General features: G+C 45.1%; 1 protein-coding gene across 2 annotated transcripts; it reads right to left on the bottom strand.

Moving 5' to 3' along the window:
* Positions 1-1,366: 1,366 nt before the first annotated feature.
* On the bottom strand, positions 1,367-27,548 carry LOC139553491 (protein jagged-2-like). 2 transcript variants are annotated; one of them, XM_071365877.1, is made up of 25 exons: positions 27,254-27,548; positions 26,352-26,672; positions 20,042-20,102; positions 14,762-15,016; positions 14,563-14,623; positions 12,602-12,732; positions 11,854-11,973; positions 11,568-11,681; positions 11,362-11,475; positions 10,141-10,254; positions 9,697-9,743; positions 9,392-9,565; positions 9,119-9,269; positions 8,732-8,896; positions 8,441-8,554; positions 8,096-8,323; positions 7,828-7,944; positions 7,712-7,739; positions 6,843-6,928; positions 6,359-6,472; positions 5,846-5,961; positions 5,511-5,768; positions 5,150-5,281; positions 3,870-4,029; positions 1,367-3,752 (listed from the first exon to the last, which is right to left on the bottom strand). In XM_071365877.1, the coding sequence occupies exons 1-25, from the start codon at positions 27,320-27,322 to the stop codon at positions 3,247-3,249; spliced, it is 3,756 nt and encodes a 1,251-aa protein (XP_071221978.1). In that variant the 5' UTR covers positions 27,323-27,548; the 3' UTR covers positions 1,367-3,246. The 2 variants fall into 2 exon arrangements, with proteins under 2 accessions (XP_071221978.1, XP_071221979.1); XM_071365878.1 differs by lacking the exon at positions 10,141-10,254.

Here is a 27,548-nt window from a genome sequence, read left to right as displayed (position 1 = left end):
TATAAAAGTTCAGCACTATTGCTACTCTCCCTAGGAGTGGCCGTCCTGCAAAAATGAATGCAAGAGCACAGTGCAAAATGCTCAATGAGGTTAAGAAGAATCCTAGTGTCAGCTAAAGACTTACAGAAATCTCTGGAACATGCTAACATCTCTGTTGACGAGTCTACGATACGTAAAACACTAAACAAGAATGGTGTTCATGGGAGGACACCACGGAAGAAGCCACTGCTGTCCAAAAAACACATTGCTACACGTCTGAAGTTTGCAAAAGTGCACCTGGATGTTCCACAGCGCTACTGGCAAAATATTCTGTGGACAGATGAAACTGCAGTTGAGTTGTTTGGAAGGAACACACAACACTATGTGTGGAGGAAAAAAGGCACAGCACACCAACGTCATAAACCTCATCCCAACTGTAAAGTATGGTAGCGGGAGCATCATGGTTTGAGGCTGCTTTGCTGGCTCAGGGCCTGGACAGCTTGTTATCATTGATGGAAAAATGTGCAGGAGAATGTTAGGCTATTTGTCTGCCAATTGAAGCTCAACAGAAGTTGGGTGCTGCAAGAGGACACCGACCCAAAACACAAAAGTAAATCAACAACAGAATGGCTTCAACACAAGAAAATACACCTTCTGGAGTCCTGACCTCAACCCGATTGAGATGCTGTGGCGTGGCATGACCTCAAGAGAGAAGTTCACACCAGACATCCCCAGAATATTGCTCAACTGAGACAGTTTTGTAAAGAGGAATGGTACAAAATTCCTCCTGACCGTTGTGCAGGTCTGATCCACAACTACAGAAAATGTTTGGTTGAGGTTATTGCTGCCAACCAGGTCAACCAGTTATTAAATTCAAGGGTTCACATACTTTTTCCACCTTGCACTGTGAATGTTTACACGGTGTGTTCAATAAAGACATGAAAACGTATAATTGTTTGCGTGTTATTAAGAACACTGTTTGTCTATTGTTGTGACCTAGATGAAGATCAGACCAAATGTTATGACAAATTTATGCAGAAATCCAGGTATTTCCAAAGGGTTTACATACTTGTTCTTGCCACTGTAAAACACAGGAAAATCTAGTTTTTGATTGCACTTGGCCTATAAGGGCAAATGTATGCATGCAAGGGACTTACCTTATTAGTGGTTCTGAATTGGTGTCTGTCTGTAGATAGACAACCAATCAGCTAGAGAAAGATTCATCTTATAGGAACAGCAGATTCAGCTCCATCTATAAAGTGTAAACACATCAAATCAAATTCAACATATTTGATTTGATTTCCAGAGCTACGGTTAATGGTAATGAGTGGGAAAACTGAAACGTAAGGTCAAATTCCAATGCTATAAAGAGGACAAAACAAAGATATTGGTATAAAATACTTTAATAAATAAATGGATTGTTCTAAGAACAAACACAAATTCCACTAACAAACCAAGATGCAACTGCTCTTTTGTACAAAATAATTACAATGTTCTGCACATTCAGCCCATGCTCTGGGGCTAGTGGGATTATGATGACTGGATAATGATTTGAATTTTCTTTATCATCAAAACATTTGAAAGACAGTTCTTGTCAGAGAATAACAATATTAAACTGTAAAGAACAACAAAAATCCTTTTCACTACCACCGCTGAGGTAATGCTCAATGGGTTATCTTCCTGTCTTAGTGCAGAAACAGGATATAAAACAAACACTGGACAACAACCACAACATCAACAACAACAATAAAACTTGTTCCCTTCATTAGACCAGTATTGAAAGCAGGAATCCAATGCACCACTGCAGGGCTTGGTAACTGAGTGCTGCTGAAAAGCAGCAGTGTAATCATCAGGCTCCATCCCAGACAACAATTAAACCATAGGATTGATCTGATAATGGCCTTGAATTGAATTGTAGTTACTCCTGATTCCGACCTAAATCACGTTGATGAAAGCCTGCTAGCACTGTTTCTGTATCAGATCAACCTAACCCCTCCATGCACTGGTACACCCCTGCAATATAATAGGACATTCTAATGTTCACATACAGTAGCATAGTGAATGGGACATGGTGAGCCAGGGAAACTCCCAACAGATAGCTCCTACTAAAGCAACAGACGAGGACAAGCCTAGAACTAGAACTAACAGCTCTGCTTACTCACAATTTTAAGTGTTGGAACAAAATAAAATCATAAAGCAAAACAAACAAGCACTTAGAATAATTTGTTTCTGTCAATGCTAATTTGTTTCTGTAAGTGGGACCCTTGATATTGTCCATATATCTGTATAAAACCAGCCCTGTGTCAACGGACACTAATAAAACGGAATGACATCATAAAAAACAAACAAAACAATCTTATTCTTTCGAATAACTATAATAAAAAGGGTCACTTAAGTTACTAAATTCAAATATACACAGCCATTTTTATATTTACATATATACATTGTTCAAAGAAATACCTTTATGGTGATATGAAGAGCTGTGAAAGGACATATTTTCCCTTTATATTAATTAAGTTCTGGATAAATGTTTTGAATGAGATGAAATAATAAAAGGCTGAAGGCACTTTCTACCAAGCAAATAATAAAGCATCTAGGCTTGCAGGAAGTGGTAGAGTAAAATGCATGTTAAAGGGATATACTGTACAGAAAATCTTTAGAAGCATTGACATGTCATGGAAAATATGTTTATGTTTATAAACTAATGCTGACGTCAGGTGTTATATACTGCTTATAGCTTTCAAAGGGTCTTATATATATATGTAACTTTTTACTTATACAAATGACATTATTATACCAAGAGAACAAAGAAAAGGCCCACAGTGCGGGTTAAGGCAGATATGGACTAAATGCACTAGTAGTAATGTAGTAGTACAACAACAGCTGCCATTCAATGGCTCTCCATAGTCCTCCAATGGCAGTGCTCACGCCAAAGTCACATAATACACAAACTGCTCAGTGACATGCTGTGAAAAGAAGAGCTCTCCTTTAAAGGGAGCGACAGTTTGTAAACAAAAAAAAGAAAAGAAAAAAAGGTGTCCTTTTTCCTATTTTCAACAGTGTGATTTAAACTGAAATTCAGGTCTCTTTTTGTTGCTGAAATGTTCATTTGCAATGCTTTTAGTAGATAAGAAGCCTCCATGTTGCAGACAAAGAATGTAAAATTAAATGTAAAACGTGTCTGAAATCTTCACTATTGGTGCTTGTGTTTTTCTATTAGATGGAGACATTGTCTTTAGTTTGAGAGGTCCCACCTCTAGGCTGTGCTCATACATAATGGTCTTTGACGTCTTCACTGACGTTGGCAGCGTTGAGGTTTTTACACCGGTTGTCTTTGGGGCTGTACGCTGTCCGGTGGGGGGGTTTGACAGGGGCACTACGCGTCGTACAGATCACTCCCCCTTTGTCCATCACTTTGTCCTGCACTCCTGCCAAGGAGCACTTTTGGGTGGAGAACTTGTCTAGCTCCATCCCTCCCCTCCTCAGCTCCTCCTCCTCGCCGTCCTCCTCCTCGTCTCCCTCAGCCCCGTCACACGTTCGGTCTGGAGGGCTCATGAGTTTCTTACATTCGTGCTGAATGTCTTTGCCTCGGTTGTCTTTGTGCTGTGGCAGGCTGACCCTCAGTGGCTCCAGCTGGTTGTTGACGGTGCTGTCCTCTGCTGCAGACTCTCTCTCACGCTCTTTCTTCCTCTTACGGGTCCACCACACACATACCACGATACAGAAGATCCACAGCACACTGAACACCACGCACAGCACTGGCACCAGGTGGTCTAGAGACAGAAAGTCCATAAAATTATACTTTACTATCATGTATTGTAATGCTACCTAATCAAAGCACAGTATAAGAACATGCAGACAGTGAAACAAAGTCTAGTCCGGTCACTTACCCACAGACTGGGGCATGACCTGCGTCTCCACTTTGACCTCCACCACGGCCAGCATGACGGTGCTGTTGTGGCGTTTGGACAGGGCACCGACGATGGCACTGGCAGCCTCCTGGATCTGACCACGGTCTCCATTCTGCTCCTGACCATCCTGATCATACGACTGGAGGAGAGATGGTAAGTCAACACAGTAGAGCACCCCCCCACCCACACCCAGCGGGCCTAGTTAATTGCCTAATAAGTGGACCAGAGAGTCCACGGGGAGCAGAGGGAGATTAGCTGGATGCTGTGCACTTCAATTAGGAGGAACAATGGAGAACAAGCAGAGATGTGGCTCCCTGGCTAGCTAGTCAGTCAGTAGCCAGTCAGTCAGCAATACTCCTCTTTCTGGGTAAGCAGAAGCTCATTCATTCACACACACACACCACTTTCTGAAATTTAACAGCCTATGGGCTTCAGAATGGACTACAGGCCTCTTACTGAGAACTCACATAGAGCCCGCTGGATGGGACTACTCTGCCAAACCCAGATCCACAATACATATTAGGTTGAAATGATGTGACTTCGTGTTGAGTTCACTTTGAGATCAAGACTATTTCATAATGGTCTAAGAAAGCACAACTAACATTTGACTGTAAGCCTGATAGGGTCTAAGGAGTTTCATTATTGAACTCAGTACAAAGCTACCAGGACGTCAGACGCACCACTCCTTTTCCTGTACGTCCCCAAACATGACTACATCACAAGAAAAGGCCTAATCCCCTCCATTAAGGGCTTAGTGCCCTGTAGCGTCTGATTTCCCCTGTGTCTGACTGGAGAGCAGAGCCTGGGTGGCCACGCCAGTCCCAGAGAAAGGGAGAAAGTGAGGGAGAGAGAGAGGGAAAAAGAGCGAGAGAGAGGTATTTCATATACACGGTCTATGAGAAGCGAGGGAGGAGCGACTGCACAGTAACAGTAAGGTGGACCAAAGTAAAGCTAAATGGCATCCAGATGTTCAGGCAAAGGACGATGCGCTTCAAAAGTCCCCACTTTTACAAGTCTACCCTGGATCCCATTTACAATGACCAATTAAGTGTGTGATTTAATAAAGTAAAAGAAAGAACCTAAAGGGGTGTGGTCCTCGGGGATAACTGAAAAAGAGATGGGAGAGAGACTATTCTTGCAGGCGACCGTGGGAGGTGAGGAGGAGGTAAGAGGGGATCATTGGCAGATGGCAACAGCTCAGAGTCTGAACGTGGGGGGCTGAGGTGGGATAGGGGTGGTGGGGGATGTCAGGCACTCACCATGGCAACCTCCACGGCGTCACTGTTGGAGTAGGACAGGTCACAGAGAATGAGGAGCGTGCAATCTTTAGCCAGGGTCTGGGCGATGGGAAGGTACCTCAGCTCCGAGCAGATGTTCTCCACAGTGGTGCCCTTTGATTAGCAAACACACACAGAATAATAAGAGATAACCATTAGCATTTTCAGCTGAAGTGACTGCCACCTCCTCGCTAATTCCATTCACTTGAATTCTCAGGTAAAGGTTCGGGAAGGTGTTGTCGGAGATTCAAGTCTAGTAAAAAATATCTGCAACTGAGATCTTGTCTTTTTTAAATGAAATCTCTCATCAAATGTCAGTCAGGTGATGATGACGTTTACCCACCTGTGGAACTTTGTCTCTGTTAAAGATGAGTGTGATGCGGGCACAGCTGTTGTCCAGGTAACCACTGTTGGGTTCACACTGGGTGTGGAGGGACGGAGGGGGGTCGGGGGTGGAACACACGCCCCACTGGTGGCAGGGCTTGGCGAAGCAGGTGAGGAATTGGTGTTCCACACATTCCTGTCCTCTAGGACACGGGGCACTAGTGTCTGGACCGGCACCACCTCTCTGCAGCAGGCAGGGCCGTCGGCCACACCGTACCTGTACACACAAACAGAGTTCATGGAGGCAGCTCACACACACACACCGTCACTATGTGTAATAAAAGCAAGTCTCACCTTAGAACAGCGCACAATGCCGTTGACACACTGGCAGGTATTACACTCCTCCTCCCATCGACTGCCGTGAGGGAACTGCAGGCCGGAGTAACGACAGGCCTTCCCGATCCCTATGACTGCAGAGAGGAGAGAGAGGAGCAGGTTTAGGACTAAGGCAATATCAGGCTCAGTCCTTAGAAACTCTTCCTACCACGCATGAGGTCAAAGGAAGAAAGTTCCCCCACTACATGGATACAGTAATAAAGGTGTTCTCTCTACACTCCTAGAAAAAAGGGATCCAAAAGGGTTCATCGGCTATCCCCATAGGATAACCCTTTTTGGTTCCAGGTAAAACCCTTTTTGGTTCCAGGTAGAACCCTCTGTGGAAAGCGTTCTACATGGAACACAAAAGAGTTCTACCTGGAACCAAAAAGGGTTCTTCAAAGGGTTCTCCTACGGGGACAGCCGAAGACCCCTTTTCAGTTCAAGACAGCACGTTTTTTTCCTAAGAGTGTATAGCTGCAGTGTACTCACACTCTTGGCAGTGAGGCCCAGTCCGGCCCAAGGGACACACACAGAGGAAGCTGTTGATCTCATCCACACAGGTAGAACCATAGGCACAGGGCGATGACTGGCACTCATCTATGTCTGATGGGGAAACAAGAGGACATTACTATACACATATCTCTAGTCTACTGCAAGGCACCTAGCTAGAATATCATCACAACAGGGGATAGGCTTATTGGTTCTCATGTCTGGCATCCCCACGTGAAAAATAGACCTTCTCTGAAAAGGGGGAAAGGAAAGAGGATTGTCCCTGAGAATGTAAGACTGAACTGACCTGTTTGCAGAATACAGCTGACCTCTCCTCACAAGAGAGGTCGGAGGTTAAGACAGGCTTCCTAAAGGCTTCCTAATCTGTCCCTCACAAACAATCAGCTCAAACTCCCCCCGTCCCCTTTCACCCCTGACCCCTCCAATCTGACCCCCCACACCCCTCTGGTTCCCAGGGACTCACTGATCCGGCAGTCTGGTCCGGCAAATCCCGGGGCACACTCACAGCGGAACCAGTTCACGCCATCCACACAGACACCACCGTTATAGCTGCAGGGAGGAAACAGAGCCACACATCAATACGTCAGCCTATCCCATAGGAAACCCTGGCACAGGTGCAGCAGCATACACAAGCCTGAAGGCTCAGACTACAAAGAGAATACATTCACATTCTCAGGTCTAGATCCCAGCAGCAGAATCCCAAGGCAAGGGACTAGAGACTGTGGTCTCTAAAGCTGATCCCCTATCAATGTTCAGACTTCATATGTAAATCCCAAACTGACCCCATACCGTGCTCGCCCTATACCCCCTGCTACCCAGCCCCCCTCTCCTGCCTACACTGCCCCATGCTCAGGGGTCAGCGGTGAAGAATAGGGAGAGGGGCGTCTCTTTCCACCCCACTGCCCCCCTGTGCTAATCCCCCTGTCAGTCATTGTGGTGGCGGGAGCCTTTGTCCACTCAGCCCCTCTGATCCACGGGACCATGGAATACCCAGCTGTCAGGCCCTGCAGTGTTCTGTAGAGGAGTCAGGGATACACACACTTCCCCTTTCACACACACACCTTCACAGAACAAACTTTAATGGGAAATCTCTGAGCATTAAATTAGATTTGTGAGATGAGCGGTGTGTGGGAGTCATGTGTTCCTGTTTTAAAACCAGAACACTGAGGGAATATGATCTTATATGGGTGTGTGTGCTACTGGACAGGGAATGGGATAAGAAGGCTGGGTCTCATAAACAGCTCTCATCACTTGTAATAGAACCAGTACAGGAGCCAAGAGGTTTAAAAGACTTTTACAAGTATTTCAGTTCATTTAATAAATTCAATTTACCAAGGTTGAGGATTGCAGTCATTTGCATCTGTGAAAAAAGGGGATAACACAGAATTAAAATCAGTGTGTTAGTTTATGATTATAACCTGGATATAGTTCAGTATATGGTGCCTTACTGTGAGCACATGTGGGCCCCTCCCAGCCATCCTTGCAGATGCAGGTGTAGGCATCACCCCCTCCGACACAGGTCCCTCCATTCTCACACGGGTTAGAGTCACACGTGCTGTTCTTGGCTGACAAGAGAAATAAAGTATGATGAGTTTAGAACCTATATTTCACAAAATGTATAAGCAATAGGACTCCTATGGAGCATATGGACCAGAGCAGTCTATTGGACTTTTCCTTGAACGACATAGGCAGAACGGTGCAATAATGGTTTCTCACCTGTGTTACAGGTGCTGCCCCCCCACCCTGAGAGACAGGTACAGCGGAAGGTGTCCCCGTGGTCGAAGCACGTCCCCCCATTACTGCAGGTACTGGAGTCACACTGGCTCTCACGTGAGTGGCAGGTCTTGCCCTTCCAGCTGTCCTGGCACTGACAGTAGAAGTGGTTGAGCAGGTCCACACAGCGACCTCCGTTCTTACAGGGGTTCCTACTGCACTCATTCACATCTGGAACACCACACCACGGATCAGTTAGAGAAACACACACACCATGGAGAGGTACATTAAAACCACCCAGGGACACACACACACATGTACACAAAACACACACACACTCCAACTTACCCATGTCACACAGCGTGCCCTCCCAGCCGTCAGGGCAAAAGCACTTGAAAGAGCTGATCCCATCAATGCAGGTTCCTCCATTCTTACAGGGAGGCGGCACACAGTCGTTTATGTCTGTGAGGGAGGAGAGACATATGAAAGAGAATGTGGAGGATGAGGAAGACGATGATGATACTCATACAGTAAGTCAGTGGTGTGTAACAGTAAGGACCAGGATGTTCAGTCTTATGGTATGATGATGGTGATGATTATGACAATGAAGTGTGATGATGATGGTGTGTGTCTGCTCACTCTCGTGACAGTATGTTCCAGTGAAGCCCGGTTCACAGGAGCAGGTGAAGTTCCCAGCAGGCTGGCTGATGCAGCGTCCGTGTGGGCCGCACACATTGGACGAGATGTGCCACACCCCTTCCTTTGTGCCATTGGTGGCCACGGCGACAGTACAACTGTCAATCACTGGGATCAAAACAGAAGGAACGACAAGAGACTGTTGGTGAGATAGGCCTGAGAGGATTGGGTTGAAATGAGTGTTGGTCTAGAGGTTGACCGGAGGACTAAGCAGCTTAAGAGCAGGTTTCAGTTTAGGCTAGACAAGAGAACTGCCTGGTGAGCACTTTTACAAGGGGTTGAGTTATTGGAGTTGAGATGACAACAATAGGTTTATAGATTGGTTTGTACCTTCACAGGGATTTGTCTTACAGTGATCCTTGAGCTCAGAGCAGGTCTTGCCCTCATAGTCGTCAGGACAGGCACAGTAGAAGTCATCCATCAAACTGTGACACTGGGCCTTGTTCTGGCATGGGTTAGGGCTGCACGGGTTGCTCTGCACCTATGGATGGACCGACGGAAGAAAGGGTGGATGAATGGATAGACAGATGTATAAATAGATAATGGTTGTGTATAAAAGAGAAGATCAGACTTGTCGAAGGTCTGGGACGGACTATAGCTCACCTCACAGGTGGTGCCAGTGTACCCATGTGGGCACTCACACATGAAGCTGTCCAGCAGGGTGTGACACCTGCCCCCGTTCCTACATGGGCCGCTGGCACAGCTGTTCCTCTGGATGTCACAATGCCGGCCCACAAACCCCGGTGAGCAGGCACACACGTAGCCTCTTTGCCCCTCCTGTATGAAGCGTAAGAAAAACCCATGTCACTCAGTGGGTTTCATACTCATGATGTTAGGGATCAGATATACTATGAATGGAGGGCATCAAACATGGTGGCCAGATTGCCTTATTAAATACAGTTTCCTACCTTGCAAGTCGCTCCATTCTGACACTGTCCATGGCAGCTGTTGACATCTGCAGAGGTGAAAAGAGAGAACTTACAAATACAGTACAACAGATAGGACAGGGGAACATGCAGGGGTAGCATGCATGTGACACACAAACAAAACATAGAACGTGCAACTTGGTTAATGCTTCAAAGAAACTATCAAGATGCAGGAAGACATGATGCTGTTGGTTAAAGTGCATGCAGTGAAAGCCAGTGAGGTTGACAAAAACCTTCAAAGATATCTACAGGATGTGCTTCTCATAGCCATGTAAAAACACGATCCATGGATCTAGATAAGCATTGTAGGCCATAATAAAGCAGAAAGCCTGAGATAGGAACAGGACAGTAGGCCAGTGGCCCAAGTAGGTGACAGAGCTAGCTGCAGGCAAAGGGGACAGAGGCACATGATTGATTGATACTGACTGATGTCACAGTTCTGGCCGGCCCATCCTCGAAAGCAGGCACAGTGATATCCACCAATCAAGTTTTTGCAAGAGTAAGCATTGAGGCAAGGCTTCCCCATACACTCATTAACGTCTGCGGAGTGAAGAGAGAGATGAGAGAGAGAGAGAGAGAGAGAGAGAGAGAGAGAGAAAGAGAGAGAGAGAGAGAGAGAGAGAGATGAGAGAGAGACAGAGACAGAGAGAGAGAGAGAGAGAAAGGAAAGAGATAGACCTAAGAGCCAGCATCCAAGCCCCACCACCCAGCAGATCTCTATAGTGCAAGGCTGCCTTTAGAGAACTTTCTCAACTCGGTTACATTTGATTGCATTTTTTGCCATCCATTTTGCTGGCTCTGCCTCCTTCCCTGACCATTTATTTTAGTTCCATACACTATTTCTGAATGGACATATTCTCTGACATCCAGAGCTCTCCCAGTGGTCAGTTCACAAGGCAATGGTCACTAACACCCTCTCCCTGGACTGACCAGAACACAACTGCTTTCCCTCTGAAGTGAGGAGCACCTGTTGGGCTGCGGACACCTGACACCCCTCTCTCAGGTACCACTCGCTCGCTGAAAGGGGAACCGCCTGCGCACTGAAAATAATGGAGCGCGTAACACAAGACCCGGAGCTTGTGTTCCTCCCTCAGCGTGTTTACAGGTTATAAAGCGTTTCCTCTCCACGTAGCTAAACAGTGGCGGGGTGAGGCTCTGCTCTTGGTGGAGACTAGAGTACATACCTCTTTTACCCCAGTCTGTAGCCAAAGATAACCCCCTGTCAGGCTATATCAGTCCCCAAGGCTAGCTGTTGCCAGGCTATGTGTTATTTATAGCTTTACTCAAGTCACCTGGCTCGGGTTACACATAATGTCCAGCTTTCTACATGGACATGCATACACCGATTTCAAATGAGTATCCACGCCATAGTACTAGTACAGGCCCAACAGGGTGAGAGACACAAACAACCAGATACTAGACGAGCACATATTCCTGGCATACGATGGAACAAGGCATTATCAATAACATTTCAAGTCAAGATTCAAAAACACATCACAACATATCACAATCACTTCAAATCAAACACGTAATTGAATTTAGCATGCAAACGGTCTCAAATGATGCTCCCCAGGACATAATCTTCTCCACATTTGGACATGCTTTGCTCCAGTCCTCTCCCCCATCACCTCTCCATTTCAGGCTTACCTATCTGGCAGGTCTTCCCAGCCCACCGTGGGAGGCAGAGGCACTCAAATCCGTTCTCCATGTCGATGCAGGTCCCACCCTGAGCACAAGGGTTGGATGCACACTCGTCCGTGTCTGGAACACACACACAATGATGTTAACGCTCAGCTTTGTAAAAACATGGGGGCGCACACACTTTGGGAGGGGCAAGATCGTGACTCACTCACCTTTAGCGCAGGTGGGCCCTGCCCAGCCTGCAGGACAGTGACACTCAAACCCAGAAGGTACCTCGTGGCAGGTGCCCCCGTTGGCACAGGGGTTAGACACACAGGCGTGTTCCGCTAGAGATAAGTGGACAGACAGGTGAAGAGAGATGTGTCAAAGTGACAGATGACATGGATAGCACAAATATAACAAAATATACAAGCAAACTATCAACCCTAGGACATTGGCACTGACATAATTGAATTTGTGATCTTTGACCAGTTGTTTGAGGAGTAATGACTGACTCACCTATCTCACAGTTTTTGCCTGAGTAGCCGTCAGGACAGGCACAGTTGTACTCATCTGGCTCCGTGTTCATACACGTTCCTCCGTTCTTACACGGCTTGTTCGTCCCACAGTAGTTCAGATCTGGAGAGAATCATACAGGAAGGATTACATTTACACTTTAATGGTCTCATAGGAATACATTCAAAGGGTTAAGATGGTAAACGATATGTTTCAGATTGAATACATTGTTATAACAAGACTTCATAGGGTCGGACATGAAGGCATACAGATGCCATATCTTAATTTGTTCATCCTGTTGTTGCAGGAATGTGTTGTGTATTCAAGGTTTTAAAGGGCTTCTAAAGTTTGTAATTTCCACTTTAAAATGTCAGACTTGATTTGCGCTAATGAAAAACGTATCAAACCCTACAAAAAATTTCCACTAATTATAATCAATAAAACAATGAACATTTCCTGTTGCTGCGGGATTATTTTCCTGCTGTAGCAAACTGGCTCAAATTAAGATCCTACCTCTGTACTGTTACACATTGCTAAATGTAGTCTCTCCATCCTCCTCTCCATCTTGTAACTCTGTAAGTGATATCCTGTTTCTAGCAGTCAACCTAAACTGACCTCTGTTGACCACCTGCTGCTGAGGGGCTCTCAGAGGTGACCTTGTGCTCTGTGACACTACAGTGAGGTCAGGGGTCACTGTAGAGGATGTGTTAAAAGTACAATGGGACAGGTCTGGTCTGCTCTGTCTTCTCACCTTTTTCACACAGCAGGCCTCCCCAGTTCTTCTCACAGGTGCACTGCCAGGGCTTGACACAGGTCCCGTGGACACAGCCTGGGTATGGCAGGCAGTTGTCACAGAATGGACCCTGCCACCCGTACGTACACCTGCAAGACAGATTAGAGACACCATTAGACATTAGGAACGGACGACCGATTGTCTGGTCTTAATATGATGTGCATATTTTGTGCAAAACATGGAAGGAGTCAAAGACGCACGGATGTCATCAGGACAGACACTGTGACACTGGGCCTTGCTACATCTCGAGAAATACATCATTCATCAGTCTCATTAATAGATGGTTCATAATTGAACCAAGACTCATAGGACAAGGCCTTCTGCAATACATCAACCACATGACAAACCTAGGAGTAGGGGTTCATGTAAATCTCAAGGTAATCTCCATCAGGAGCCAGACATTGTGTCTTCATCAAGGTGACCAGTGACACCCCTTCCCTTCTGTGGCTCCTAATCTTAGACAGAGGGCCAGGGACGGGGACGGAGCCTCCTGAGGCAGACAGCATTGCAAGCTAGCGGAGGCGGACGGTGAAGGGTTAGCTAATCTGTTGGTTTATGGCAGCACTCTGTTATTCCAAGGCCAGCGGTAACCTTGCCCCACCTGTCCTGTCACTTCTCTCCATGGGCTATTTTAAGACCACTCTCCTGCAAATGGACACCAACCAAACCCTACACTACTAGTTGAAATGCTGTACTGGAGGGAGTGAATGTACTGCTGGGTGCTGTGTGCTAACATGTTCTGTAGTATACGGCACTGCAGTCACACAAGACGTGGTGCAGTACTACTTTGTGTTGTAGTCTACTACTGTACATGTGTAAAAGTACTGAAGTGTGCAGTGGTGTGCTACTGTATGTTAGTGTGCTGAGGTTTAGTGTATACAGTAGCTACATAACAGGGGTGGGTAATCATTTCGGCTCGAGGGCCATATTGGGATTTCAAAATTCAGTGGAGGGCAGCACATCATTTTTCTGGACCGATTTGTTCGTCAAAAGCAATTTGCGGGACAGAAAAAGGGCAATTATTGAAAACGTATAGGACCATTATCATTTCTCCATAGTTTTAGACGTTCAAGAGTGGCCTGGAGTTTTTTTCTCTCCCAAAATAAGCAGCAGTAGCAGTAGCAGCATTGAGAGGCCATGGTCACAGTGGGAGCAGGGAGAGACCATGGTGGCCACAAGGCTAGGGTGGCATTACCATTACCAAACAACCACCTTACCACAGCCCCATCAATGAAGGGCTCTTAGCTCAGCCACAGTTAAAATCTTTGTTCCACTCCTCCTGCCATTTTCAATGAGAAATGCTTTCTTTTATGAGAACTAAATCAAACCGCTCTTACTCACAGCTATCCCTACTGAACAGATCTATAGGTGTGGTACAGTACTCACATCAGAGAGATACACAAGAAGGTGGTCATACAAGAGGATTTGAAATGGAATACTTGGTTGGTTCAGCCGTGTAGACTAACATGTACGTGACTAAGGCTGCTGGATTGAGTCCACACTCCCATGTGGGGTGTGCCAGCCAAAACAGGCCCAGGATAGGAAGAGGGGATTGGGGCTGCAGACATGGGCAGAGGGGCCCTGACACACCGATGGAGGAGGGGAGGAAACGCTGTGTGAAAAACAGGCTGCCGCTAGAGCTACAGACCAGGTCTGGGACAGGAAGGAGAACAATAGCTCCTGGATCAGACTGGGGGGGGGGGGGGGGGTAACACACTGTACGTTCCATAGAGAGGTGGGACAGGGAGGGGAGGGGGGAATGTGGGGGTCAAGCTCTGGTATGCGATCAATCCTGTGTCATCATTATCATCCTCATTGAACTCAAAAAGAGATCCTGCCCATACATCCAGACACAAATCTCTGTCAAAGGGATGTCAATGGACACAGTGGTACAAAGAATGAAGCTAACCCAGACTCACGTGCATTCTCCTGGGGCACTGCAGAATCCTTGCAGCAGGTTGCAGCCCTGCTTGCAGATAGCTGTGAGACATTGACAAAAGGATTCACACATTTACTCCTAATATCATTAGACGGATATCTAAGCATTAGTTTCACTGTGTGTATTTTGACTCTGAAATGTCTTGCACATGGATTGTATCAGGCTGCTCATCTACTCACCAGTTGTACAGTAAGTCCCCATCCAGCCCTCCATACATCCTCTATTCCCAAACTGGTCACACACGTAGTGGCCATGCCAGTCATCGCGTGGCCGGCACAGTTTGTTGCACTTGTTGCCATAGTAGTTCTCGTTACAGCGCACGCGGATGCTGTACTCAAAGCTGGCTGTAAGACCGTTGTATTGGATAGTCTGTCTATCGTCTCCAGAGCTGATCCTCTCTTTACGGACACTTCGCTCAATCAACAGATCCTCACCTGCATGAACAAACAAAAACCAAGAGATTTGATCATCATTCTTTAATGGACGCTTGACAACATGCATACAACTTAATAGTCAAAAAGGGAATTCCGGCTAGCCCCTTATTCAATGTTAGAACCTGTATGCCTCAGTACAAGTCCTAGTAGTGTCTAGAAGCAGGAGAGAAACTAATCTGAGAGAACACTGTTGTTTATCTGCTGCTGGAGATCAGAGGGTGACCCGAGGTCAAACACCACTGTTTCCAAGAGCATGAAAGAAAAAATAAGGAAAATAAACACAAATAGAGGGTGTAGGGCCAGAGCTGCGGGAGCTTGATAACCAAATGCTTTTTAAACTTTTCATGCTTGTGAAATGTGTTTTGTCCGTCTCCCTCCCTCTCTCCCCTTTCTCAGGAAATCCAGCTATGACTCCTTCGGAGCCAGGACGGAAATAATACGAGACGGGAACAGACAAGGAAGGGCGACATAGGAAAGGGCCTTTAGCTTTTTCTCAAGAAACAGAAACACCATGACCCAACTGGCTTGGCTTCTACAGCCACATCCACAACCCAGGACTGGGCACTGAAGAGGGGGCAAACAGGTACTCACCCCTAGATGGATAGTGTGCTGATATTGGACAGGTGGTCAGGACTCTAAGGAATTATACTCCTCTTCATTAGATGGATTCTGTATAGCCTCCCTTCAGTTATGCAGATATTACTATTTTATTGTCTCTTTCTATCTTACTTACTACACAGTCCAGGCAGCCATGCTTACTTCCAAAGTTAACTCATGATAAAGAAGTTAAAAAACACTGACAATTATTTAAATTGTCACTTGCTGTCCTGATTTTCTCAATTTTACTGAGAGTTAACACACGGGCACAGATTATCAGTCACTCTCCCACCTGAAAACTCAAGCACTCACTCTGCTCATTTCCAGCAATTAGATATAAAAATACAGACCAATCATGGGCTCTCTCAGCGGAGAAGGAGACACTCAGAGAGAGGCCGCTGTTACTAGGGAGAGCAGGCAGAAGGGGTGTGTGTGTGGTGACTACAACACGGGCTTACACAAACAATGAGGGGGCTTCAATACCGAGCAGTTGACCAAGTCAAGAGCGACATAATTGTCTGTTTTCAAACAGCCAAGATAATTTAGTCGTGCATGACTAGTGGCATGGTTGTCTTAAGCCAATGTCTGTTGTCAGGCTGTTTTCAGCATGCTAAACTTAGATATGGACACATCATTAGTAGTCAAGTAACATTAGCTCACTCATTAACAAGATATCCTCAAGACAACCTTTTCTAAACTTCATTTACCAGTAGTCCTGATAGCAGCCCACTGATCATATTCAATTTATCCATCCCCTCTATCGTTCTCTGATGGTGTTAAACTGTGTGTTAAGAAACACTCAAACTAATAGCCATGCCACCACCTAATAAAGAAACAACGGGTAGCCTGTCTGTTTAGTGTTTAAACACAGAGCCAGTTGCTGGGGCTTCCTGGAGGATAAACAGCACTAACATAGACTATTTTTCCTGAGCCCTATCCAACTCACTGCCCTATCCAGCCCACTGCCCTATCAAACCCATTGCCCTATCAAACCCATTGCCCTATCAAACCCACTGCCCTATCCAGCCCTCTGCCCCCACTGCCCTATCAAACCCATTGCCCTATCCAGCCCACTGCCCCCAATGCCCTATCCAGCCCACTGCCCTATCAAACCCATTGCCCTATCAAACCCACTGCCCTATCCAGCCCACTGCCCTATCCAACCCATTGCCCTATCAAACCCATTGCCCTATCCAGCCCACTGCCCTATCCAGCCCACTGCCCCCAATGCCCTATCAAACCCATTGCCCTATCAAACCCATTGCCATATCAAACCCACTGCCCTATCAAACCCATTGCCCTATCAAACCCATTGCCCTATCCAGCCCACTGCCCTATCAAACCCACTGCCCTATCCAGCCCACTGCCCCCAATGCCCTATCCAGCCCACTGCCCTATCAAACCCATTGCCATATCCAACCCACTGCCCTATCCAGCCCACTGCCCCCAATGCCCTATCGACTAGCCCCAATTGGACCCGTCCTCTGTTAATTTAATGTATGAGGTGGTGAGAACGTTGTGAGCTTGTTATCTGTGTCAGCCAATTGCAACTCAATAAAATGTATAGCTGAAACTGGTTCCGGCCACTCACCTCACGAGCGCCTGCTGCTGAGGAGAGAGAGAGCGAGTGAAAGGAACCTTGGCCTTTGGCTACTGTTGATTGCGAAGATGGAGGCCTTTTTCGTTGAAGTAAAATGAAAGTTAGAGGAGAAAGTGTATCGTGAAAAGAAGCCGACAAGTGGAATGTCCTCCGTGGGTGGACAAAGATGAGAAGAATGTTGGTGCGGCCAAATGGACTGTGTGTAACTCACTATTCAGGTTTGATGCAATTTTCTAACTTTATTTATTTAACGTAATTTAATGCAGCACTTTTTTTAACCTTTATTTAACTAGGCAAGTTAGTTAAGAACAAATTCTTATTTACAATGTCTACCCTGGCCAAACCCGTACGACGTTGGGCCAATTGTGCGCCGCCCTATGGGACTCCCAATCACAGTGCCTTAGACCGCTGCGCCACTCGGGAGCAATACAACAACCTGTTCGTATTTTCCCTGTAAACAGTGACTTGACTTACTTTTCATATTACCCTAATAAAGTTCAGAAACTTTTGTGAAGGTTTGGTGTGGCATGTCTATTATTAGGCTTAGCTACTGCAGCCCTATGAAGGCAGTGTGCACAGGCGCTCCAACTATCTCCGACAGGTTAACTTGGTGAGGAAAAATGTTTTAGGTGTACCAGAGTTACTCCTTTAATCTAACAATATAATGCTTATCTTCATATTCTGATAGAAAATGTATGAATTAGCCTCCTGTTGTATGCCTATCTGTATAATAGTAGCCTATCTGAAAAGGATAAAGAAATGCATGTTGGTGTCAGGAACATAGCCCCGTTATAGCTCCATCTTTCTCTCGCTCTCTCTAGGGCTTCTCTTCCCTTAGATGTATTTTTTAAATATTCATATCATACGCTTAGGCCTATAGTCATGCAATGCTCTGATGCATTTAGTGTTCAAATCTCTGACAGCTGATCCGTGAGGTGGACAATTCTTTTTTTAGGAAATTTAAAAAAAATAAAACAATAGGCTATACCGTTTTTAATATGCTATATATTGAAGCACAATGAAACGTTTGTTTTGTCATAGGCACTTTTTAAGGACACCTCAGTAATTGTGGATAATTTGGCCAATATCACTTGTTTATTGATGTCGCTGGCAGCGCCCAGTTGGGGGTTTCTATCTCTCGCTCAACTCTCAGATCTGAATGGGTCTCTGGGATCCGAACCAGCATGGGTCTGTTTGGGTCTGTTTTTCCACAGGGCTTTTCAGAACAGGTCGACTGTCCTTGTTCTATTGGGAACGGGTTTCCTTTTATTTATATCGGGGCAGTGGGGAAAGCTTTTTGGACCCTTGAAGACCTCTAGTCCAGAGGCGCCCTATAACAGGCTGCCTGTCATTGTGTCCAGGCTAATTTAGCAGCAGTAGGGCTGTCAGAGTGTCAAGGCTGCCTGTCAGTGTCCAGGCTGCGATAATGAAGTGGTGTGCAGTAGCACAGCAGCTGCTGGGACGGTAATTAGCAGACAGACATCAGCAGAAAGAAAAAAAGAGCTGTGTTCCATAATTAATGGCTTAACGAGGTGATGTGCTCACAGGTTTTATATAGAGACATGGAGCACAAACAGTCCCTCAGACCAGCTGGGTGGGAACTAGCCTGGCAATATGAACGGCCAGCCTGCAGCATAGGAATGCACAGCATCCCAGACAATGGCTGTGTACATCAACAGATTAAACATGTGTTATAAATCCTTGTGACTTATAGAGACAAAGGTTTGATGCGCTCACTTACCACCACTAAAAGTGAGCGGAGTTGAAAGTGGAGGGATTACAGCTGACAGACTGACCTGACATAGTGCACATGCATGTTGAGGGGTCAAACACTGAGACAGAGAGGTGAGCTGGTTGTTGTATGGGTCTGTTTGCTGTGGTTGGTCTATGGCGGCTCAAATTGACAGTCCATTTCAATCTAGAGCTTGGGCTTTGCATTGGGGACGTTTCTTCCTCTTGTGCTGCTATGAAGCTGCTTTGTGTGAAGATGCATTGTTCCTGTGAATATCTAGAGCTGACTCAAGGCTAAGTTACGCAGCACTGAAAACAGGAGTGTGTTATAGAATCTTGGATTGGTGTGTATCACATGTTTACTGGCTGGAAAAACACAAAAGCCTTGTCAAGTTACGTAAGCCATTGATCTCACCTCTACGCTCTTTGGTCCTTGAAAAGTCATTGAAGTTATGGTTTAGAAATTCTACTGCTTCCGTGATTTCATTTCTGATCCGTTTTTATGAGAGATTTAAGAGTTTTCGTTTGTTTCACACTGTTTCAATTGAAGGGTTTTGCGCTAGTTTGTTGGTTGTGCTTGTTTTAGTAAAACCATGTGCAGTTATCATTAGCAAGACAACATTGAATGTTGGTTCAACTTGGTTTTCCATACAAAGTGTTCCATTACAAAGTGAACCCGGTTCGCTTTCTCGTTCTAAAATATGATACATTAACCCCTCAATAACTCTTCAACATCGGAAATGGCGAGGCTAACTTAGCTACCACATGGACAGACTTCATCAGTGTGCTAGTTTAAAAGATGGTTATTCATTATTAGCCTGGTTCTGTTTGAAATGCAGGCACATTATGGAACACAGACCAGGTCATTATTAATTATTAGGTCAAAAAATATATATAAATAATTGGTGCCACCAACTGAAAAAGTATGTAGCGCCAGTGCCACCAGTGGAAAAAGTTTGTGTAGAACCCTTGTCACTTCTAAATATGTCCCTCACCCCTAACCTAATGACTTATTTTCATGGGAGACACTGAGGCCTGGCCAGCTCTCCTTTCATGTGGTAGTAAATACCTGGAAAGCTGAAGCCTACTGTACTTACCACTGCTGCTGTGTGTACCATTGTCCCAGTCCCACGCGTCCACGATCAGAGTGTACGAAACCTGGAAGGGAGACACACAGGGGATCATCAGGGGGTTATTAGAGTTCATACTCCCCACACACTGACACAGACAAACGCACAGACAGACACAAACATACACGGACAGACATGGACCCATGCAAATTCCTACAAAATGTGGAATGCATTACATAAGGAACACATGATGATGATGATAACGCACACACACAGTTTGTGAGTAAATGTGGATGCTCCTGGTGGGAAAATAACTCTGGTTCCCACACTGATGTCACTGATTAGCTGGATATCAGCCTGAGGTTAGTTAACAAGTGCAACTACTGTGGGGATAAACATCTACTTTGAACCACCGACTGGCACCGAACACATTCCAATATAACACAGGTGATTAGGCTGTTAGCTCAAGACTCGCTGCTGTACTTATTGTACAGTGATATCATTTCCTTGAAAGGTACACACATACTAACACAATACAACATCTAACAGCAGCAGGCTTACTCCAACTGAAACTCCTGGGGAGTTATTTGGGTATCAGTACAGCAAAGCCAGAAAGGAGTTGGCTTTCTGTCAAGTGACTGGGGCCAGTCCAGCAGATGTGAGTTCCCATGCCCCAGGTCCAGGTTGGAGAGGTAAATTATACACTGGTCAGATTAGACAGAAGGGGGAGGGGAGCTGTAGACTGTGGTCTGTAATTTTCCAGAGAAACCTTTTATGACTTCAACCTCAAAAACACCTAGCACAGCCACAACTAGCGAAACAAAGCTGACCTAAGCTCACCAAAAATCTCCTCTGGCTTAAAATGAGAACATTCAAACAGGTGAAAAAGGAGCCAAACATTTCTGTCATTTGGATTCTTGGATGCTCAAAGCTGTTAGGAGGAAACCTTCCACAACTATGACTTCTAAGAATGCTAAACTGCTGAGTATGTGGAAGGCAGAGGAGTCTCGTTCCAGTCCTTCCTCTCCCACCCCCCCAGAAGTGACTTATGACACAGTACCCCTTCATCACTTCTAGTCTCTTTACACATATTCTGTCTGTCACTGTAATCTGCATTCATCTAACTAGTATGGCCCATCTCTCAAGATTCAGTCAGTCACCAGGATAGAGAGAGGATGAGGAGGCACATTCTGACCACAGGCATGTGTCTTTCACACTGCCACAGAGTACTCAAAGGTCAAGACCTGAGCCACCTAGAACCGCTCATCACCAGAGTCGGTGATGTAATACTCAGTCTACAATACATTGTTATACTCCATCTACCGCCATCAGAGCTAAATGAAATCACACAATGAGTGTTCTTCATGAAAAACACAGTGGAGGGTGTGACACAAAGAGAGGCTGCCTCCGTGCCCCTCTGCTGTCCTCCCCTGCCTCCCTAGTCTCCCCACTTCCACTTGCCCAGCCAGGCTCCAATAACTCTCGCAAGGAAACAAGGCTTGGCTGTGAATGACAAATCAGACTACCACCTCCCATCCCCTTCCCTGTCAGTCAAATATGACTGGCCATGATTTATGAGACTGAAGAACCCAAAGGTGTCATCTTTGATAATAAGTCATAATAATAATAACAGTGTAATATCTTAATCAATCTTTCTTTAATTAATCTGAAATGTCACAATGACTGAATTCCAGACAGAATCCTCTCTGGGCTCTGACTCACTGATGGGCTCCCTGTGGGTATATGTCCTTGAGGAGAGGCTGGAGTCTGGGAGAGACTGGAGCAGAGGGTGGGGCTGTGGGGTGTCTGTCTGACTGTAGTGTAACCTGATGGACCAGGCAGGGGCAGCAGACGTAGCACTAGATACTTGACACCTCCCAGCCAATTTATAGGAGTCAGAGGGATATGAGTTTATTAGCCCACTCCTCACTGCCTTCACTTGTTCAATGAATAAATGACTGTCCCCCTTCCATCGCCTGTGTCCTAACACACTGCAAATACATAGGTACTGTGTCCTAACACACTTCAAATACATAGGTACTGTGTCCTAACACACTGCAAATACATAGGTACTGTTTCCTAACACACTGCAAATACATAGGTACTGTGTCCTAACACACTGCAAATACATAGGTACTGTGTCCTAACACACTGCAAATACATAGGTACTGCTTTAACTAGGGGTCATCTACATAAAAATGACTCAACATTCTATTTTAACACTAATAGCAATAGGGTTTCACAGAAAGTTGTCCGACATCCTTTTAACACCCAATTTACAACTTTAGTAGAATTGAGATGAGAGGGGGGAAAACAGCAACACCTGTCATCTCACACCTGTTAGGATATTGAAATGAATAAAACATGTAGAACCCAGTAGGGTATAGTGAGGCTGGCTAATTTAGCACGTTATTAACAGAGAAGCCCCGCTCTAAGGAAGGCCTCTCCTAACCAACACCCTCCACATGATATTCATACACAGGCTACTTATTCCGCAATCAAGTCAAAACTAATCTAATCAAGCCTTTAATAGCATGGGCGTCCATTAAAGACCAAAATGACCCAGTTAATGTTTCTTAGCCAAGCTGTTGAAACTCTATTTCTCAGGGTCTCCTTCAGTCACATTAGAAAAGAGCTTTCCACATTGTACAGTAAGACTTAGGTTATCTTTCACAACTTATTAACAGGAAAACATATTTTTTTAATGTAACTTATTTTTGTTATCCTCAAGTGATTAACACACATATCTTTTAAATTTAACATTTCAGATTATTCTGACACCAAGATAACAAACATTGAGAACTTCTGGAGAATGGCACCATGCTCAAACTCCACATACAGTATATGAACCAAGTAGCGAGTGCCCATGTTGATATCCTGATAAACACGAAGCCTGACATGCCCTCTTTCTCTGTGACACACACTACCTGTATTAGAACTGCCGCCCCTCTCCACAGAGCAGTATTGTTGTTTGTTTCCCCAGGACCTTGTAATGGTCACCAATGCAGCCATAAGTCAGCGTCCTCTGCCGACAGCCTCTCACTTCAAACAGGATACCCAACACCAGAGTGAGGCGTTGAACACGAGATATGTCACAGGCCTACTTCGGAGCGCAACACAAGAGAGGCCTTATGTAAACGCTCTCCAATCCACTCCTGACATTTTGCCCAGTGCGGCTGCCATCTTCTCTCTCTCCATCTCTCCACTTGTTTTTATAAATAACACAATACATGCAGACAAAAGTGGAGGTATAAACTCATTGTTTGGCCTGAAAGACTGACAAAGGGGAAGCCTGCTTTTCCCCCAAGGGCTCGGAAAACTGATATTTCATGTTTGGAAAACCCAACTTATTCAGCACAGCAGCGGAAACTCAGCTAGGGCATGAGTTTTAGACCCAAATCACTGCATGTAGGCCTATGCTCGCATGTCAATCATAAGACTGAACATATATTAATGTACGCTGGTCTGGCAAACTGAGGCTCTCACGTAATACGTAATTAGCACACACACACACACACACACACACACACACACACACACACACACACACGACGACTGTTGGATGATAAATTGGAGATAAATCCAGAATGTACCGGGGTTCCCTCACTTCCCTACAACAAGGGTTGAGTAACAAGGCTATTAACTGAGACAGAGGCTCCTGATGTTGTAATCGTTGAGAAACCCTGATGTGGATGAACCCTCACCCCCTTCACCCCAGAGGAGAGAGCAGTGTTACAACACCCTTCCTGAGTTCCTAACCATTTAACTATCAAAAATACAACCTGAAAACAAAATGCCATAATATTTGACCACCAAGGTATAAGACAGAGATGCATACAAAAGCCATACAATGACATTACAGTGGGCAGCTGCTGATGTCAAGTATTGGGAGAGAGAGCTGCGGTGTGTAGAGTGAGGTCTCAGTTAATGATATACATAAAGCCTAGGATTTAATTAGCCCTGAACACAAAGCAGCAGAGAGAGGGAGGGAGGGATGGGGGCTTTGCTGTAGTCCTCCTGGCCTGGTGGGCTGGCTGGCTGGCTCCAGCTGAGCTCCACTAACCATGTGAACGGGTACTGGAGGCAAGTGGAAATGAAAGTAACTGGCTGTGTAATAACATGCTAAGCATCAGCACCAAGAAACCAGAGACGTTATGCTTATGCACCTGAGTTATGCACCACTGTACGACATGATAGTTAACCAGACAGAAGGGAAAAGGTCATCCTTGTGTCTAAGCCGAAGTTCTAACTCTGTAGCACCCAAGCACAGAATGATGAAAGCTGACAGAGTTTTTACAGTGAAAGAAGAAATATGGCCAGGGATAGAGGGGTAGAGAAACAGCCATGAAACTGGAGAGTAACAGCCCCTCATCCATTTGATTTACTCCCATAGGGGTGATGGGAGTACAGATTGCCTCTCAATATACCACACATCGAAGAATAAGGAGGAGCAGGTAGCAAATTAAGTGACTGAAGAGCCGGGTGGGTCCTAAAAATACCTCTCCCTTGTGACAAAATCCTCACAGAGGGAAGAGAAGAGGCAGCTTCTCTCTTTACAAGCATCCATCCCTCCCTCACTCCATTTCATGAGAAAGATGTCACTAAAGACCCAAACAGCCTGAGGGGTTAACCATGAAGAAGAAATGATCATTGAGTGACAGAACAAAAGCTTTTTTCTCTTTAATTCATGTCAGGAGCTAGTGGCCCAGATTTTCTGACCAACCGGTGATGCCATTATAGTCTACAAGGCATGCCTTGATAACTCTATTAGGTTTATCAGTCAACAGAATAGGCCTGCCAGTATGCTGTACATGCTGTTTACTACAAATGTCTGTAATTTGCTTTGAACGTAAACTGGGAAGCTATTATTTTTCATGTAAAGATACATGTGGAAAGAGGGGGGACACAAACTATTAGGGGTCTCCTAGCGTCTGACAGAAATCCTCAAACCAAATGCAGCTGTCATGTAGTGTTGGGAGTATGAGGTTGCTGCTGTGCCCTACTGGTGGTCTCAAAACACCCCCACTGCAGTAACCAAAGTCACCTCCTCATCAACACAGGAAATACTACCTGGCAAGCTCAGCACACCCTGGTGGTTTTAGGACCAACATTAAAAGTGCACAACACTTGAATGGTTATGACATGCTGCTACAGTTACAGTAGTTAATGGGAGAGAACATGACCTTCTTCTGGACTTTTAAAAACTATTTCGAGGCCAATGTCAGAACATTGATGAGCACATCCACTAATATGCCCTTGACTGCCCAATCACAACAATAGAAAACTTAAAAGGGTTCTCTCAGCTCCACAATCTTCTCTTTTGTCCTGTGTACATAGAGGATAATACTGACCCGCTGAATAGAGACAATGACCAAATAATGGCAGACCAGTGAACCTGAGAGGCCAGAAGTAAAGGCATCCCCAAGCCTAGATGGATAGGGATCTTCTGGGATTTTCGCTTGTTTGAGTAGTGGTGACACCGATATCCACTCCCTATGTCACACACAACTTAGTGGTAATTGTATCTGCCAAGGGCCCCAGGTTACTACTTCCATCTTTCCCTCCTGCTGACAGCTGACCATGAGGACTGATGAATGGATAGGTCACACAGCCAACCAAACATACAACAATCCTCACATTTCCAAAATGAGCAAAGACATTTTGTTTATGAGGAGAGGTATTTGTTCAACATCACTTTGATGCATTGTGAGTGTCCATGTCTGTACTGGACTGTAGGCCCATCTCTGTTGTGTAGAACCAACCAAAGATATGATTGGCAGATAACTACTAGGTTACTGTGATGATGCACCAATGAATGACTGAAACCACCATGCGCCAATTGTACTGTGTCGAGCAATTTCGATGTTCAGACCTTAGGAGAAAGGCACGTGTAGCCATTGACTTACAAAACCAAAGCTAAACCAAATTTAATACATGTAATTTGCTATGAGTTAAAAGTGTATGTGTTCATGGCATTCGTGCTGCGTAAAATAAACACAGGTTTATGCACATCATGTGCGCTTTTCTGGAATGCACTAGGCCGAATACCAACTGAGCTCTAACATTGACATTAGACATGATGTAAAGGCCATTTCTACCATTTCTTTGTACACGATAAAAACATTTAGCACCTTATTACGCACAGACGCACAGTCTTACACATAGAGGTGGTCTCCAAAGTCGCCAAGTGGACACTGGCAATAAAGATGAAGAGCTCACAGACTCATCCGGTTAGGACTCGGCTAGTGACTATATTTGACTACTAATGAGTCAATGAATAATAGCACGCCTTATGCAGTGGATCAACAGCTGTAATAATGAAGTATCGTCAACTTACCGGCCAAGCGAACTGGAATGGGATGACGATCTTTCCACCATCGTTGTTTCGGTTTTGGTTGTTTTTGGCGCTCTTAAATTGAAAACTATTTCCACCGATAACGTTAGTAGATCCAGTTCCATAGATGCACAAGCCCCTGGTCGTGACATCCGTTTGGTATTCCTTTAGACACACTCTGAAGTACGTATCACACTCATCGCTGTTACAGCGGAGATCCTGCGTGTTCCTTTCTCCGTCGCAGCAGTCCCCGTCCGACAACTCACCATTTGCGTTCTGTACCGCAATCAGCTGCAGCTCAAAATAGCCCGAGGACTGGGACACCTATAAATAACATTTGAATAGAAAATAAATACATGAAGCGCGTAAAGTATTTAAGTAATCTACAGTAGGTTAAGCATGTTGCACACTTGAACATTACATTTTTTCAAAATGTTTAGTTGTTTAAGGCTGAGTAGGCTATGAACAAAGTGGTTTTAGATCCATTTCTAGTAAGTGAAGAGGTTTTGGGAGATTTGTGTTTTTAATTTATAATTATTTGATATTATTAATGTTGCTTTATACTAGAAATGTATGTTTTTTTTTAATATCACGTTTTTACCCATGAAAACTGATAATACCTAGATTATAAATTATAACCCAGGTATGAACACTGTCGATACATTACGCTGATTACAATGACTCAGGGCAAAAAGAATGCAAAACGAATTCATCCATGAGGACGCTCCAAACTAGAAATTCCAAGATCACATGATTTAACTGTCGAACACGTAATTGAATTAGGAAAGGAATTCTAAAAATTGAATTTACAAAATGAATAAGACCTCGTTGTCTGCATGAGCCACTCGCCCAACTGCCGATCAATTAATTTGATCTGACAATATTAAAATAAAAAAAGTTCTCACCTCAGTCCACACGGTCAGAAGAACACACACTATTGACAGGCAATTCGACATCCCCATACAATTCCACATGTCTCTGTTTGATTAGTGTAGGCTAACATTAGGAAAAATGTACTTATTTCATAGAAACTGCAGTTGACCGCCGATTTATCGTCTTCTCCTAGCATGCACGATGTGAAAGCGTGATCTATTCCCTACTATATCTCCGAATGAAGAGTAACATAAGATGCGTACTAGGGACACCCGAGGCAGGGTACTGCTGGTCCAGACACACGACTTTCCCCCACCGTTCGAATCA

This window comes from Salvelinus alpinus, chromosome 25 (assembly GCF_045679555.1).
Source record: "Salvelinus alpinus chromosome 25, SLU_Salpinus.1, whole genome shotgun sequence".
NCBI lineage: Eukaryota > Metazoa > Chordata > Actinopteri > Salmoniformes > Salmonidae > Salvelinus > Salvelinus alpinus.
This window is presented reverse-complemented; position numbering and strand designations above follow the sequence as displayed.